The 17,591-nt window shown below is 35.1% G+C and overlaps 1 protein-coding gene across 1 annotated transcript in view; it reads left to right on the forward strand.

Moving 5' to 3' along the window:
* Window positions 1-3,629, forward strand: part of LOC120355141 (UDP-glucose 4-epimerase-like) — a 9,231-nt gene extending 5,602 nt beyond the window's left edge. The window contains exons 3-5 of the mRNA XM_039443460.1: window positions 1,685-1,798; window positions 2,548-2,762; window positions 3,572-3,629. Of these exons, the coding sequence (XP_039299394.1) occupies window positions 1,685-1,798; window positions 2,548-2,762; window positions 3,572-3,629 (387 nt within the window). The remainder of the gene's footprint in view (window positions 1-1,684; window positions 1,799-2,547; window positions 2,763-3,571) is intronic.
* Window positions 3,630-17,591: the final 13,962 nt, after the last annotated feature.

A 17,591-nucleotide genomic window follows, 5' to 3' on the forward strand; every position in this document is an offset into this window, starting at 1 on the left:
AGAATTTTTAAGAAAATATACTCATGAACTCAAAAAAATTACCATACTTGAAATAGAATTATATTCGGTAATAGTTCCGGCCCCTGAACCCTTGAACGCTGGAACAGTGCAGGTAGAAGTGGGATTCTCTCTCTCTTCACGGTCAAGTGCTGAAGGGAAGGGTATCCTCGATACCCTGTTTGAGAATGTAAATCTAAAGGTCCATACTTCACAGTTTCATTGAAAAAATTACAGTAATACTTCAATATTCGCTTATTTCATCATATCTCCTTGCTGAATATTATTGTAAAACTCTTCAGTCTGTATATGATTCATCATCATGTTATTCCACTCTCACTGGTTATTATTACTTTCCTTGCCCTATTACCATAGGTAAGGAAAGTATTGCTTTCCAAAAAAAATTAAGGTACCCTAATTTCAAGTTTTCTATAAGTTTCAAGGTCCCCTGAGTCCAAAAACTGATTTTTGGGTGTTGGTCTGTGTGGTGTGTGTGGTGTGTGTGTGGTGTGTGTGTGTGTGTGTGTGTGTGTGTGTGTGTGTGTGTGTGTGTGTATTTGTGTATGTCTGTGAACACGATTATTCCTAATCAACCGATTGACTTGAAATTTTAAACTTAAGGTCCTTATACCATGAGGATCTGACAATAAGAAATTCAATAAAATTGAATTCAAAATGGCGGATAATTACTAAAAAACCATGTTTTTCACGGTTTTCTCGAAAACGGCTCCAACGATTCTCTTCAAATTTATACCATGGATAGCTATTTATAAGCCCTATCAACTGACATGAGTCTCATTTCTGGGAAAATTGCAGGAGCTCCGTAATATTCTTGAGAAAAATGGCGGATAATTACTAAAAAAAACCAAGTTTTCCACGATTTTCTCAAAATAACTTGCCCGATTTTTTTCAAATTCATACTCTGTATAGTTATTTATCAGCTCTATCAACTGGCATGAGTCTCTTTACTGAGAAACTAATGGGGGGTCCACCCCATCCTTGAGAAATGGACTTTGTAACCTTCTTCTCGTGCATGAAATAGGTAGGTAGCGCAGTTCATAAAAAGAACACATAGTCGAGATATTTCATATGTAGAACAGCTGTTTTGACGACTTTAAAAAAATGACGACTAAAAAAATCATCGAATTTCACAATTTACACAAAGGAAAAAGTACTCTGAAAACAATTATATATACACATATACAAAAGTCTGATCGTAGTTTCAAATATGAGCAAGGAAAGTTGTGTGAGTGTACCACACCAGATTTTTTTTAACGCTAGAACGTAAGTTGGATTTTGTTTTGTTAAACACAGGAATAAAGGAATCTGAATATGAATCTATGAACGAGAACTCTTACTTTTCCTGAATAAGCATAGAATAAAAACATCGGTTTCATCGGTTGAAAGCGAGAAGTAGAGAGCAGACTCGCAAGACCAGAGGGCTCTACGGCCTCCACTTTGCAAAATGAAACAATAGTTCTCCCCAAGTGGATTTAGTTTGCTCTCTAGCACGTAAAAAATTAACAAACTGGGGCCTATTGCATGAGAAAATACAAACTAATAATATTACGGTAGTAGTCAGCTGGTGATTAGAATAGAAAATTACTAGAATATTAGCGTGTATATTCTCATGCAACAGGGCCCTGAATACAATTTCTTCATGAATCTAATTAATCATCTTTTGCAGCACAAGATAGACTGTGTTATACACTTTGCGGCATTAAAAGCAGTTGGAGAATCATGCCAAGAACCACTCAAGTATTACAGCAACAATGTCTCGGGATCTATCACCTTGTTGAAGGTTAGTTTTTAATCATTTCCTCCATCATACAGTCAATTTATTTTGAATTTTGTTTGTATTACATACAGTAAGATAAGGTATGCAAAGCGTATTAGCAGATACAAATTCTGCTATACACAATTAGAAATATTCTATTCATTATGAACCAATTTTTCAATACAGTACATGCACCTCTTTCATTATCTAGATTGCCTGTCTAATACAATAGGTACTTCCTTTACTAAGTAGAGACATAGAGAGAAGATAGCACAATGCTTTCTTCTCTATCTTATTGTCTAGATAGTCCTTCCTAATAAGTCTGCGACTCATGTATCATCATCAGAAAAAACAAAAGTAGCATTGTTTTCCGTTATTCGTTACATTGATTTGTAACCGATGATATGATACTGGTATCAGTGCCCTATTTTGTAAACAACTTTACATTTTATCTCTTGTATGAAATAAAATATCAATTTATATTATAAAATGATAGTATTTCGTGTAGTGATGAACGTTACTACACTAAGGGCCGTTTGCACAGTGCCAGTTTAAACTAAATTCCATCTTAAACTGGATTGAATCTATATCAAGTATCATTTGTTGTAATGTGATTCATTTTGAGTTTAAGCCAACAGCTGATTGAATACAGTTTGAGCTTTCTCTGTGCAAATGGCCCTTAGATATAAGTCGTATTTTATTTCAAAAGCATGGATGTCATATAATAAGTGTATATTATTTTCAAAATGTAATGATTTTTTATTCTATGTAAGGTGATGAAAGAGAAGAATGTGACGAAATTGGTGTTTTCTTCATCATCTACCGTCTATGGAAATCCTGAATATCTACCTATATGTGAAAAACATCCAACTGGACGAAGCTGTACAAATCCGTATGGCAAATCGAAATACTTTGTTGAAGAAATTCTCAGAGATTTGGTGACTTCTGACAAGGTAAGCTGGATTAGTACAAACTATCGTCAACCCAGGTTTCGATTTTCTGGATGAGTCTGGTATTATTTTTCTAGATTTTGTCTTCATGAATAAATACATTCCAACCACCTGTACTCGCGCACAAGATGCAAACTTTGATTGTAGGATTAATTCGAATAAAATAGAAATTCTCTTATTATATCGATTCAAATCTTTTCATTATTATTAAAAGGATGATATCAACATGAGTTTTTGCTTGTCCGTGTGATATGTGTAAAAGTATTCAATCCACTTGAAAGAGGCTTTATCACTCAGCATTTCAGGACAAGGCACAAAGGCTAGTTGATAGCTTAGTGTCTCTATAGTTGGCAATCCCTAATTAACTGATTAAATGTCAATAATCTAAACAATGTATAAAACTTCTCTATATCGTTGACTTTCAAGTATAATTTCCATTTTCCCACAATTTATTGATTATTGTAGTTATAAAGGGTTAAGCTGTAACTGATTTATTTATTAGTTTTTAAATTATATATTAAAGTATTAATTTTTATATGAATGTTATATTTTTATGTTGAATGTATAGGAAATTAGGTTTGTGGATTGCCTATGATAAAATTGGTTAAATAAAACTGGATGAATTTAGATGTTTAGATAGACAAAATTGAACTGAGAAAATATTAAATAAACTGATACAATTAATAAATAAACTAATGCAAGTTGAAAACAGGTTGTTAATCACAGGTGGCAAATATCACATGATTCGCCACAAATGTACTTGCTTGCTGATGTAAAGCATGTGACAAATCAATTCATTGCCTTCAATTAATTCTTTGAGATTATTGTGTTCTCTGTTTTGTTTCAGATGTAAGCTGTGCTTTAGGCGAAGAGATTGGAGAATGTTTGGATTCAACTTTGAATGATCAATTCCTCAACGGTATTGCAGAATCTTCTCTACAATCGAAAAGTCTACTAGATTTGGAGCCTGGCGGTTTTATTATTTTGAATACTGTTGAAATGAACACAGAAATCAACAATGATGGAGGAGAAAAGTGTGAAGAACCAAACTGGAATTCAATTGTTTTGAGTGAAGAAGGTGAGGAAGGAACTGAGCCACAACTCAGCCTAAGAAGACGTGATGGAGAAGAAGAAGAAGAAGAATCAATGACTATTTGTGAAGGAAATATTGTATTAGAAAATCGTGGATTGGATCGAACGTGTTTAGATTCTGGTGATGAAGAAAATTATAATGATGGAGAAGGCTATGAAGAAAATGACCCAGACTGGATTCCAAGTGTATCAAGTGAGGAGGATGAAAATGAAAGAGAGCCACAAACCAGCGAGAGAAGTGAGGGAGAACATCAATTAGCAAATATTTTCGAGGAAAATGATGTCATAGAAGACAGTATATTGAAAGAAATATGCAAAGGGAGAAAAAGGAAAGCCAAGCCTCTTACATGGAAAAGGAATGTTGCTAAGCAAAAAAGATTGAAAGGAGAAGGTTATCAGTCAGCAGCACATAAATCTGATAAGTTTCAAGATAAGAGATCAATGAAACCTCCATGCTCTGTAACATGCAGGAATAAGTGTACAACTAGAATAAGTGAAGTAGAAAGAGGTAGCCTACATAAGAATTTCTGGATAAATTTTGATTCATGGGATCAACGGCGACAATACATAATCTCCTGTCTTGAATTGAATGAGCCAGTTCGTGTTCGAATTAGAAATGGAGAAAGACAAGGCAAGAGAAAAACATCTAGAAAATATTATTTTATTGTAAATGATGAGAAGGTGAATGTATGCCAAAAGATGTTTCTTAACACTTTGTCTATTACAGAAAGGTTTCTATCAGTAACTGTTTCAAAAAGAGATCCCTCTGGAAGTGGAATAGTTCTTAGTGATAGGAGAGGTAGACATGAACCATCTAATAAAGCAGGTGAAGAGGTCTTGAAATTGATAAGGAAGCATATATCATCATTCCCAAAATATGAGACTCACTACTCTAGGGAAAAATCAAGTAGGCAGTATCTTGGTCCAGAGTTGAATTTGTCAGGTATGTACACAATGTTCCAAGAATATTGCAAAGCAAATGAGGTAGAAAAGCAAAATATTGCTTCAGAGTGGCTGTACAGACGAATTTTTAATGAAGAATTCAACCTGGGATTCCATCCTCCTTCAAATGACACATGTGATAAATGTGATGAATTGAAAATATCAATTGAAAATGCAAAAAGTTTGGAAGAAAAGGATATGCTTGAGCAAACACAGAAAAACCACATTGAAGATGCTAGCTCTCGATATGACTTGAAGAGGAAGGATAAGGAGAGGTCAAAAAAAGATATAAAGGAGCATGTTCTAATGTTTGACATGCAAAAGTGTCTCCCATGTCCACAACTAAAAAATTGCCAGCAGTTCTATTTAAGAAAATTGTGGGTACTGAATGAAACCGTATATAATGCCACCACAGAAAAGTCATATTGTATGATGTGGAATGAGTGTGATGGGGGACGAGGTGGGAATGAGGTGGCATCCTGCATTTTGAAATGGGCAGAGAATGAGCTTGAGAAAGATGTGGAGCATTTGACATTTTGGTCAGACAACTGCACTGGCCAAAATAGGAATCAAATGATTCTTATGTGCTTTCAATGGCTAATAAAAAATTTTCCTCAGTTAAAAATTATCGACCATAAATTTCTTTTACGAGGGCACACCCACTTGGAAGTTGACACTATCCACTCAATAATTGAGAGGAAAAAGAAAAAAATGAGAGATTTCGAAGTTTTTATTCCAAGGGACTGGGAGCAATTTGTAAGAATGTGCAAAGAGAAAACTCCTCTCACTGTGCATCACATGAATATTGGTGATTTTAAAAACTTTTCAAAACTGTCAAGTGGTGTTGGATCTCCATTTGTTAACAAGAAAATTGATTCAGATGGGAAACAATTCAAGATTTCAAATACTGTATGGCTAAGATTCACTTCAGATAATCCAGGAAAGCTATTTTTCAAGTACTCATTTGATGAAGAGTTGTTTTCTGAAGTTGATTTCAGAAGAAATACCAGAACAGAGCTACAGTTTCCAGTTACCCTCACCGCAGTTAGGAACAAGGAGAAACCAATTTCATCAAAAAAATACGCAGATTTAATGAACCTGATGACATGGGTTCCTGAAATCTACAGACCCTTCTTTGAAGCACTTCCTAAATCAGACTCTGTTCCTGATTTCCCAGTGTGAAGTTGAAAGGAGTAAGACAATTATGTAGTTTATTCGATCGATTAATTTATTTTTTTTATAATATTATTCTAGAGTTTTCCACTAAACTACATTAAATTGATTCAAGTACTTTGATAATTCAATGGATTAATTATAGAAACTTTTTCGATTAAGTACATCACATGCATGTTATTATTTCTATTGATTGATTCAGTGCGATTCACTTTGCCTTCACTATTGATTGCCTTAAATTGTTTTCATCTGATTGTATGATTTTTTTATGTGTTTAAAATGTCAAAGATTTAGAAATTATTAATAAAAAACTTATTTAAGGAATGAAAATCTATTATATCAAGTAGTTTGTAAATAATTCTATGGATGAATTGATATTATTTTTGAGTACCCTATATCACATTTTTGTTATTAGTCCTATTATTGAATTGAATGTATTTTCAATTTATTTTAAAAATTATAGTTTTTATGTATCATCATGCTTTTTATCCCATCATTATCAAATCAGATAGAAAATTTTTTAGTAGTGCACATCTCTAATTAATTTTTGAATATATTTCTCAATTTTAATCGCCTATATCCAATTGTATAATTCTGTTATGAGTTAAAAGTGTCAAATTTCTAGAAATTATTGATAGAGAAAGGTAGAAAAAATAAAAAATCCATCATAATAATGCGTCTTTAAGTACCAAACCTTGATAACATCCAGTTGCATAATGCAGTAAGTCCACACTCCTCTTGAAATCAATTAATTTCCTATTTTTAATTTTTGTATATAGGGTTTGAACTGATTTTTAATAATAAATAAATATTTATAGTTACTATTGAGAAACATTTGATTACAGTTCATCACCTATTTCACCATCTATGAGACTATTGAAAAAATGCTGCAATAGTTTCAACCTTTGATTGGCTCTCCTGAGAATTTTCATTTTTGGACTTACTACCTTCTGCTTCTGAGGTACAGAGTTATCAGGATAAGAATAATTATTCACATCAGCCACTACCTCCGTAAACACTACCTCTGTAGTGCATCAGCGGGCTGTATGAGAAGAGAGTTTCCATAGTTGCAAGAAATTCTTTCAATGCAGAGAAACAATTGAATAATAAAGAAGGTATTTGCAGAACAGAATTTGAATATCTTATCTTGCAGTGAATTCGATAAATTCTCATACAGAGTTGGTAAATACATTATTATATGTATAGGAAAACAAATCTCATTGCCAATTATGTTTTTCACAGTGTAGAAATATAATTAATTAATATAGAGAATCAGCATCATTATCCTTCTCTATCTTTTATCTACTGTCATTAAAACGTGGACCTCACTATAGTAGCAGTGTATTATAATCTCACTTCATATAAAATACACACACACACACACACACACACACACACACACACACACACACACACACACACACACACACACACACACACACACACTCTTTACCTCCTTCTACTCACCTACTACTATAACTACTTTCATCCACTGAATAGCTGGTTTGACAAATAAATAAAGACAATTAGATTTTGGCTTTATAGCCTTTTTTGGTTTTATTAGCAACACAGAGTTACACAATTTTAATTTTTTTCTTTTTTTTAATCACATAGTTTGTATTTTTTCAAACTTCCTCAAATCACATTATATTAAAATTTAAATAATCTCAGAGTTCTCTTATTTAAATAATCTTCTTCTTCTTCTACTTCTTTATTACTGTTTTTCTTCTTTTCATCATCAGGCTGAATGAACTGTTCCAGTCAAGGGTCGATATTCCTTAATCACATCGTAGATCGTAGACAATAGGCATGTGTAGATTCTGGTATATTTTCAGTTGCTTCAAAATCAACTCTTATGTCCACACTCCTGGTTTTCAGCGTTTCTGTCTGTCGTGAACAATCGAAAACAAATAACGAAAACTTTTGTATAGCAGACTTTGGTAGGAGTGGAATTCCGGCACGTGTATCTCTGTGATTATAGCTCCCATTGAATTGTGTGTACATGTTATAGATACAAGAATCATCCCTATTGATAGTTCTGTAGGGAAAGTAACATGTATCCAGATAAACACGTACATCTTTCACTTTACACTTGTCAAAATGTGATGCATTCTTTGTTGCCACACCACATCTTGCAGTTTGCAACACTACAACAATATACCATGGTTTTTCCATTTGTGATCACGTTCCAGTTTTACGTTCCAAGAATGCTTTGTGCTTGATGGTACAGACGGATACTCATGAAGTTCCCAATGCCTGGATGACATTTGTATAGGTGTATCATCTCTAACCATTTTCAATAGAGAAAGTTTTGCTTCATCAGAAACCTCAATGTACAGAATCCTCCACTCTAGGCGTTCAATGTTGATTTTACCTTCGGTATTAAGACAATCAATATTGTTCAACACTAATTCTTGTTTGACATTCAGCATAACACGTCTATAGTCTTCCGCAAATCCCAACAGATAGCGTGGTGGTACATCAAGAATATTCATGTTTGTTCCATTCACCGAAAATGATTCAAATCCGTTGGTAGAATCGTAAAGGTAGCCGGCAATCTCCATTTTCTCCTGCTCATCTTTTTCAAAAGTGACGGCATTTTTCAAAAGTTTAGTTATGCCTGGACTTTGAGTACTATCAACCTCAGTTCCGTTAATCTTGTAGCGAATTTCCGAAAATAGAAAAGCGAAAAATCCAGGTACACATGCTGCTGTATTTATTGCTCTACCATCTGACATGGTAACTGTAAATTCCAAGTGAAGATAGCTCTCTGATGGGAGAGTATAAATATCTTGTTGTTGAACACATGATTTTAATTTATCATTTGCTGCAAAAATTCCATTGTAGGGTGCATGAGTGTGAGAATCATAAGAGGTAGTGCTATCATCTGGAAACAGACCGCTTCTCCTTACATCCAAAATTTACATTTTTTTTATATTCTTCTTCACTTTGTCCTTTTTGTACTAATTATGCGTAGTCCTCTGTTTAGTAGATAATTGATACTTTTAGATGTTAGCTCTGCAGTGTCTGGCAGATGAATGACGTTTTTGTTAGTCGATCCTGTAATATCAATATTTGTCAAATCCAATAGTCGTGTAGAATCTTCTTTTTCTCTTCCTCGCCTGTTACCAAGTAGTTTATCAATCAATAGTACCATTTTAATTGCTGTTTTCTCAGATGAAGAGTAATATTGATTTGTTCGTTACAAAAATTAACTAGACATCCACATTCGTCTACAATTTGCAATGTGATAGAACTTATGCATTTCCTGTCCACAGGTAAATAGACTACAGTGTTTGCAACGATAGCTATTTCATAGCCTGGATCGATCATAGGGTAAAACTCTTAGAGAACATGGTCCTGTACACCATTTGTGAATGAACCATGAACTATATCACACAGTACACGTACAGCATTAGGTCTATCCAATTTTAATGCTATGTCACTCTTTGCTTCTATTTTAGGCTTTATAAATTCTATCACTTTTAACTCCCAACAGTTTACCTATTGAGTCGTCCGACAAAAATCTCAATTGACAATCACATTTGAACAAACATTTCATCATCGAAGGATCTAGAGCGAGCTGGGATTTAACACCATGCTCTTTCAATCTAGACTCTAATAAATCATTTATTGTTTGAAATTCGAAACTGCCTTCTGAGAGAAATATACTTTGCCATTGTTCTCCTGTGCTGCTGCTCTCATCTCGTTGTTTATCTCCTTTATTCTTAATCACCTTCTCCTTCTCCCCTTTTTTTCCTCCCCCCTCCTCCTTCTCCTCACCACCTATGGATGGTAATGTTTTTGAAGGTAGATTCCATAGCAAATAACTATCCACCATGCCAATACTGAGAATTTCATCATGTGTAAGCTCTAATCGATCAGTAGTACTACTACTACTAATACCCCTTTTCTGTTTTTGGTTATTTGTCAAAAATTCCAACCTATTGTTAAAACCATTTCCAATATTTGGAATTGAGTTATCGCATGTAAAACTGAGCAATCCTAGCTCACAACCTCCATTGTAGCCTTCCTCATCACTAGTAGCTATTGGTGGATAAAACTTGCTTATTAATATTGGTTGGTATCCACCAAAACATAGCATCTTGCTATGTCAAAGTTAGCTCACTTAATGACAAACACCTGTTAATGCATTTTGTTTTTATATTCTAGATTGCAGAAAAAATCAATAGTGAGTGAGGATAGTCTCTCTCTCTCTCTCTCTCTCTTATTCTAAAGAATAGGTAAGTTGTAAAGCTGAGAAAAAAAGGTTAAACACACCAGTTTTTTATTCATTTTCAAACTTTACATGAAATTGTGATTACAAAAAATGAGTGCCATATATTTCAAGTGTCCACAAATGTGAGAGTAAACATTCTCTTGTTCATGTTCAAAATTGTATTCTATTGTTGTGGCCAGTGTTTGACCACATCGCATATAGTCTATAAATTCATGTGGTGGTCTAAGATTGCCAAAAGCATCAAAGTAGTGAACAACATTGTCCTTCTCCACATAGCACACCCAATGTGTTCCTTGTCCACCTAGTATATCGAGATTCATACACCCGCACTCTTGAATTAGTGGACCATAAGGAGGTGATGTATCATGCATAAAGACACCACGAAAATTTTTCAATCATAAAATACAAGCATACTTGTAGAGATCAGCTTCACCAAGTGCTCTATCTGATAAGGCTATTATTGAAGTCTTCAATGATGTTGATGACAAGTTTTTTTTCTTCCACTCCCTTTCCTTCTGCTGCTCCCCCCTCTTCCTCTAACCATGTATGGCTGTAACTGCGGTTGACGTCTCAAATAGATTCCTCGACCTGACACTACCCTCCTCCTCCCCCTCCTTCCACTCATCCTCCTCCTTATCAAACTGTGTAGACTTGTTGGTCTGTTCGTCTTTCTTTTCCTCCTCCTCATGCCGCCACCGCCTCCAAAAGTTGATTTTGCTTTCATTATATTGGTTACAGCTAATGCCGCTGCTTTTTCCAATAGACCCGCGTCTGAAGATATTACTCTGCTCCAAGCACGCTCTGCAAACTCTCTATCAGCTACTGCTCTGCTTGCTGTATCACTGTTTGCTGCATATGCAATATCATGTTTCTTGCAAGCTTCGTCCAATTTATTTACACCTGGGTTGTTTCTTGCTAATCTTTTAGCTAATTTTGTCCCTGGTCCGCAGTAGGAGTAGCCTACAAAATTGAAAAAAACTTCTCGCCATAATTATTATTATATCTAGATTGACTCCAGCTTATCTTGCACTATATTGTATACTTTTCAGAATATATTTCTTTTACCTGGTATGTGGAGTTCCACTGGTAATAAATCGATGGATTTATTCATAACACTTCCAACTGCTCCGGAAATATACTCAAAATTCCACGCCCTTTCTTAGATTGACTTTTCCCCCCACTTGAAGTATTACTCAATGTCTTCCCCTTTCCAAAGACAGCCATCAAATGGTTTGTTCCAATTGATAAGTGCTGTATTTATTGCATTCTGCTAATGAGTCTTCCTTTTATAAGCTCTTGATGAGAAGTATCGTGTGACAATTCCTTTGAAATTGCATCAGCAATAATTGCTGACACTGTTATTTCTCTCACTCTTTCCATTAGTGTTTCACTATCCAACAGTGATTCAATCATCTCTTCTTCTGTCAATTGTGATGACAATGATGGAGATATGAATTATTCAATTGCTTGCTCAATCAACTGTTTACACATATTTACATTGATAGCATCTCTATTGCTAGGTGGATTATCAACATTAATAACTCTTCTGCCACAGATCCAGTTTCCAACAGGATCCATTTTTGTTAATAGTTGGTTTCTTCTGATGATGTTGCTGTTGTTGATTCTACGACAATGATGATAATACTGAGGAGCACTGAACCTCATTTCATCATGAAAGTCACCAACTAAATGAACACATTTCTACCAAATCATGTCCTTTTCTTTAAAAAAAAAATCCTTTTAACCACTACCCCTTTCCATCACATATTTCTTCCCCTCCTCCCCCACCTTCTCCTCCTCCTCCTACTCCTACTACTCCTCCTCCTCACTTAAATTGGTGCTGGTGCAATGCCTTCTATATATACATTTTCAATTAGTTCTTCTAAAATCGAATTGATTTCATTTTGATGACCAGTATTGCCAACTGCGTGTGATTCATCAAGGAGGTGGAGCCTATCAACCAACTCATTAGGGTTATTCCAGTAAATGTAGTCGATGAATGTATTATCATTGTCACTGTTTGAAACAATATTGAACAGAGTTCTCAATCCTCGACCTTGTACTTTCTTTTACAACAATGGTGTAGTCGTGGTGGTGATGGTGGTGGAGGGTGTACAAGCTGGTGATGATGCTAATGGTTTTTTCAGCAGGTTAGTGCCATCATCAGCTGTTGTTGATGGTTTCTTTGGAGTAGCTACATCGGCGAGTTGTAGTATTTTTTTTATTATAGACTTATACTTTGTTTGATTGTAATTATCAATTCTTCCATCGGTACAATAACCTTTTCTATAAACATTGGTCCAAATGAGAATTCTTCTGTAAATGCGTTTATTTTTTTCAGTTACTAGAGATATGTTGGGATTTTTCATGAAAATCAACTCGCATAGGCCTTGTGTAACTAGAAAACTTCTGTACTCCTTCTCCAGTTTGATCATCTCTTTCAGGATTACTTAGAATAATTTCTCTACCATCATTGTCAAATGACATGACTTTGCTACCCAAAAAATATTTTCGACTAAATGGTTTGATTATTGGTCCAAAATGTTGATCAATCTCCTTTTCTTTTTTCAACCATCTCAAAATATAACTGCCCAATATAGTATTTTCGGATAGTGTCATTTGTGATACAGGTAACATAGTTTCCTCCCCCACTTCCTCTTCATCATCATTCTCCTCCTCTTCATCAACATCCTCCTCCTCATCCCCATCCTCCTCCTCATCCTTCTCCTCCTCCTCCTCCTCCTCCTCCTCCTCCTCCTCCTCCTCCTCCTCCTCCACCTCCTCCTCCCCTCCTCCACCTCCTCCTCCTCCACCTCCTCCTCCCTAGTTTTATTAACATCATCATTGTCTTGCATCAAACGTTTCTTTACTGTAGATACTGCAGCTGTCACGCTCCTATTCTCTTTCTTTCCCACTTGTTTGTTGTTGTCTCCACTCTCCTTCGCACTGTCACTTTTCTCCAAAATCAAAGGTGGAAGAGAAGTAGTAGATGAAAAGCTGTGTTTACGTTTTCCATGTTTGATTGAGATAACGGTGTAGAAGAGTGTTGCTGATGAAATTAATTTGTTTCAGGATATAGTGATTGCTGATTTTGAAGTATTGATGCTGTTGAAGTGTTTGTTCCACCATCACTACGGTTGAGAATAAGATTTGTGATATCCTTGAGTGGTTCCAAGAGCGGTTGCATTCATTTAGTGTTTTGTTCGTCGCTCGAAGATAAATCTTGTGTAAGTGCTTTATGTTTTTGTTTTATATAATGTTTCAGCTCACTTATCTCAGTAGTAGTAGTCAATTTGTTTACATTCTTACTGTTCTTCTTTGGTTTTCTGTTCTTTTTCTCTTTCTTCTTCTCCTTTTCCATATTTTTCCTAGTCTTCTTACTTAAGTTGCTGTTACCACCACCAAGGACAACTTCACCCCCCTTATTGCAATAACTGACACTAGACTGAAGTTATTTCGGTTGTGCACTGACTAAAAATGCATCGAATCCCTGTCTGTAGCGTCCATTATCCTTGTCAGATGTACAGTCAATAACTAGAAACGCATGCGATGATGATGACCATACATTATCACACATGGTTTGAAATTTGTCCAGTGACATATCACCACTGCACACATGATCTCTGAACAAGTGTTTTGTATTCAACTGATCCTGTTGGAACATGATTAGAAAATTGGCATTGTCTCATATCAATTGTTTTGGTATACGGCTGAAGGTTTGTGCCAAATAAAAACAATCCACATTGCTGTGTCTTCCTGTTGTGAAGTAACGTCGTATAGCATCTTGTTGTTCACAAATTACATCATCAAATATAATTATAGAGTTGGGTGGCAGTTCGTGGGGTGGTGGAATTTCATCACTTGTGTCATACTCTGTATAGTTGAGCTCTGGTTCAAGACCATTCATTACGGCATGTAGAGATTTGTATTTATCTTGAAATGTTGTTTTGGAGAATATGTGAACATTTGAGAATTGAATTCCATTTGGATTGAATAATATGTTGAATAGAACATTTGTTTGACCACAGCCTGATGGTCCACATATAATGCATCTCACATGATTTGGGGGAATAGAGAACTGTGTCATAGTTGTCTTTTCCCCTGTTGTTTCAAATTTCTACCAACAATACAATCAGAATCGATAACTGGAAGCTTTTGTTCAGTTTCAACAAGTTCAAGTACACTATTTCTTCTTTTACTTCTTCCTCTTCCTCCTCTTCCTCCTCCTCCTCCTCCTTCTTCTCCTCCTCCTCCTTCTCCTCCTCTTCTTCTTATCATCATTATCAGATCAGATTAGAACGATCGATCCAAGAATTGTAACTATTATTGTAACCTTTACAACTGACTAACAGCTTATTACCCTGTCTCTTCATAACTTTATTGATTTCAAACACTTCGGGCACAGTGGTCTTTAACAGCTCCTCAGCATAGAATCCTCCTTTTATGGGTTGTCTACGGTAGTCTTCCAATTTGTAGGTTACAGGGAGTGTTGGTCTTACACGTGTGACTGTAAAACAGTTTGTTTGTCCAATTCGGAAGGTAGCCCTTGTCAAATATCATTTTATACTTGCTTATACGAACTCTGTCACCAGGCTCGATTTTCTGCCAGTGTCCTGGATAGAAATTTGGCACTACCACCTTTGTTGACAGTTTTTGACGGAATTTACAACAATTTTCAGCAATTTCGTCCAACGGATAAAACGGGTAAATACATGTAGTAGAACATAGTAGTTGCTCATGTTTTTCATTTACTTCGATGGGCCGCACTCCAATTGTTCTATGAACCTTTTCATTGTATTTGGAAACTAAGCAATTGATTATGTCTATCCACTTATATGATCCCCGTTCGGTAAACATAGTCCACATTGACTGTTCCAATGTCCTATTGAATCTTTCAATAATTGAAGCTTTCTTATCAGAATAGCTAGTATAGTGATTAATATTGTAGCGTTTCATTAGATTGGCAAACTTTGAGTTTATAAATTCTTTTCCACTGTCAGTTTGAAGGTTATGCCATGTCCATCAAGTATAGGAATAAATGCATCGACTATCTCATTGGCTGATTTATTTTTAATTGGTACTGTGTGTGCAAACTTGCTTAGACGATTTATTATTGTTAAAATGTATTTGTAGCCTTTGTTGTGATGTGAGTATGGATTCATTCCAACCAAGTCGGCTTGTAGTAAATCTTTTAGTCCCTTCAATGTCACCTGTCTTGTAGGATAGTTTTTCAAAGCTGGTTTGTGTAGTTCCTTGGCTATTACAGTTTTTTCATTGTCAATCTTTTTCCTCTTCTTCTTCTTCTTCTTCTCATTCTCCATTATGAAAAACACCACCTCTTTTCCCCAATAATACCAATAACACACAGTTTTCACTTGAACAACACACAAAAATGAAATGGTTTACAAATAGGTATTACCTTTATATTTATAAAAGACTATATCGAGTAAATATTTATAATAACCCAAGCATGTAGATCAGGGTCAATGGCTTCTACCATTTCACAATATGTTCTACTTGTGGGGAAATCGATAACTAATCCTTGTCCATTGTTGAAAGAATGAATACTGGTGGCATGAAAGAAAGTATTGCTCATTATGCCTAGGAAATTCTCTGCAGAACCAAATGGTTCTCTAATAGGCGTATTGTTGAAATCAAACACAACTTCTACAATCCACCTTGTACCACTTGTGTATTGACAACAACTTTGACTCAAACAAGTAGACTTTTTTCCTCTATCCAAACAGCACATTTTCGTAAGATAATGATGGTTAGCTGATGAGAAACAAAGTTAACCGGTTGTCACTACTGCAAGCTATTGAGGGTGATGGAGATATGGTGTATACCTCTTCTTCTTCTTCCTCTTTTTCTGTGATATTGCAAACAACACCTCTTCGTGACAGTATGAATCACAACTCACAACTGAACTATTTACAATTGCTTTAAGAAATTCTATAAATGAGAATGAGTCATGTAGACATGTGCGCATGTTATATTTACAATCTACTCGAGAACAGAGAAATGAATCTAGTTTGAATCCACCGGCAACAGCCATATACCAAGTGTCAAGAGTATTTAAGATAGTAGTTATATTGTTGACATCATCATTATCAGCATCATCTTTATTATCATTTTCAACTGATGGATGATACTGATAATGATGATTGTTGTGTAGATAAATCTTTTCCAAAATACATTGACGAAAGAAAAACTTATTGGATTCATCGAGTCTGCCAATGGTTTGTAATTGAAGAAATTCATCAGTATAGTATTGATCTGCTAGTCTAGCTACACATAATAGAACATTATGTAGTAGTGTTAGAGTGAACAATGTGAACAATGTTGATGTTAATACAATGACTTTCATTGTTGTAATGTTTAAAAATGGTTTAGTTGTGTTTGTTTTGTACTAACAAAAGAGTGATGCGATCATATTATGGTTCATAACAGTGTTTTTTGTTCTCTACAGATTATAATGTTGGACAAATTAATTAAGAAAGTGACTACACATAGCACAATGGAAATTTCATCTGCAACAAATTCAATGAATGACACATCATCATCTTCTTCTTCAACTTCTTCACCATCATCACCTGCATTTCCAATTGATCCTGCACATCATGATACATCTAATTTAGCTTCAAGAAGACCTCATAATAATTGTAGTAGTAGTAGTGTCTATATAATAGACATTCGAGGATTAAAAGACAATAATGGAGAACTAGTTGCAAAAGAACTTGTAATTCTAGAGGTTACAAGTGATGAAGTTAGTGGACACCAAAGTGTAGTGACTAGTCATCATTTTTTTGAACAACTGTATCCAAATACCTATTTGTCAACAAGTACAAACAATCATAATAATAGTTTACAATATAAACATGGACTGTGGTTGGGGGAGCGTGGTCTAATAGGTCAACAGCAATTACTACCCCACACTAGTTTTAAAAAAGTTATTGTTGATGCAATTGAAGGGTGGTTGTTCAATCCAACCAAAAGGTATCGAAATGGAATAGAAATATATGTTTATGGGTTTAAAACAATGACTCTCCTATACAAACAATCGGATGGTTTGTTTCTCTCAAACACAATTCACAATTGAGTTCGAATTATTGACATTTCGTGTGAGTATGCTTCTGATTTTAGTCCACCAAACCTTGATGGACTGTTAAAGAAATGTAGTAGCTCAGTTTCACATGTCTATTGTGAAGAACATCATTTACTTACATTATTGGAGGAAATACGTCTATGTATACAAGGATCTCTTGCATCTACAACACAGCGGAATAGTGTTAATGATGATTTGCCTATGGCTTCATCATCATTGTTGGGTGCAGATAGACATAACTAGAGATGTTCATTGCAGATTGTCCATGCTTTGCATGGCTACATCAAAAAATCAATGTTGAAATTAAATATGAAA

The sequence above is a fragment of the Nilaparvata lugens genome, chromosome Y, assembly GCF_014356525.2.
Source record: "Nilaparvata lugens isolate BPH chromosome Y, ASM1435652v1, whole genome shotgun sequence".
Lineage (NCBI taxonomy): Eukaryota > Metazoa > Arthropoda > Insecta > Hemiptera > Delphacidae > Nilaparvata > Nilaparvata lugens.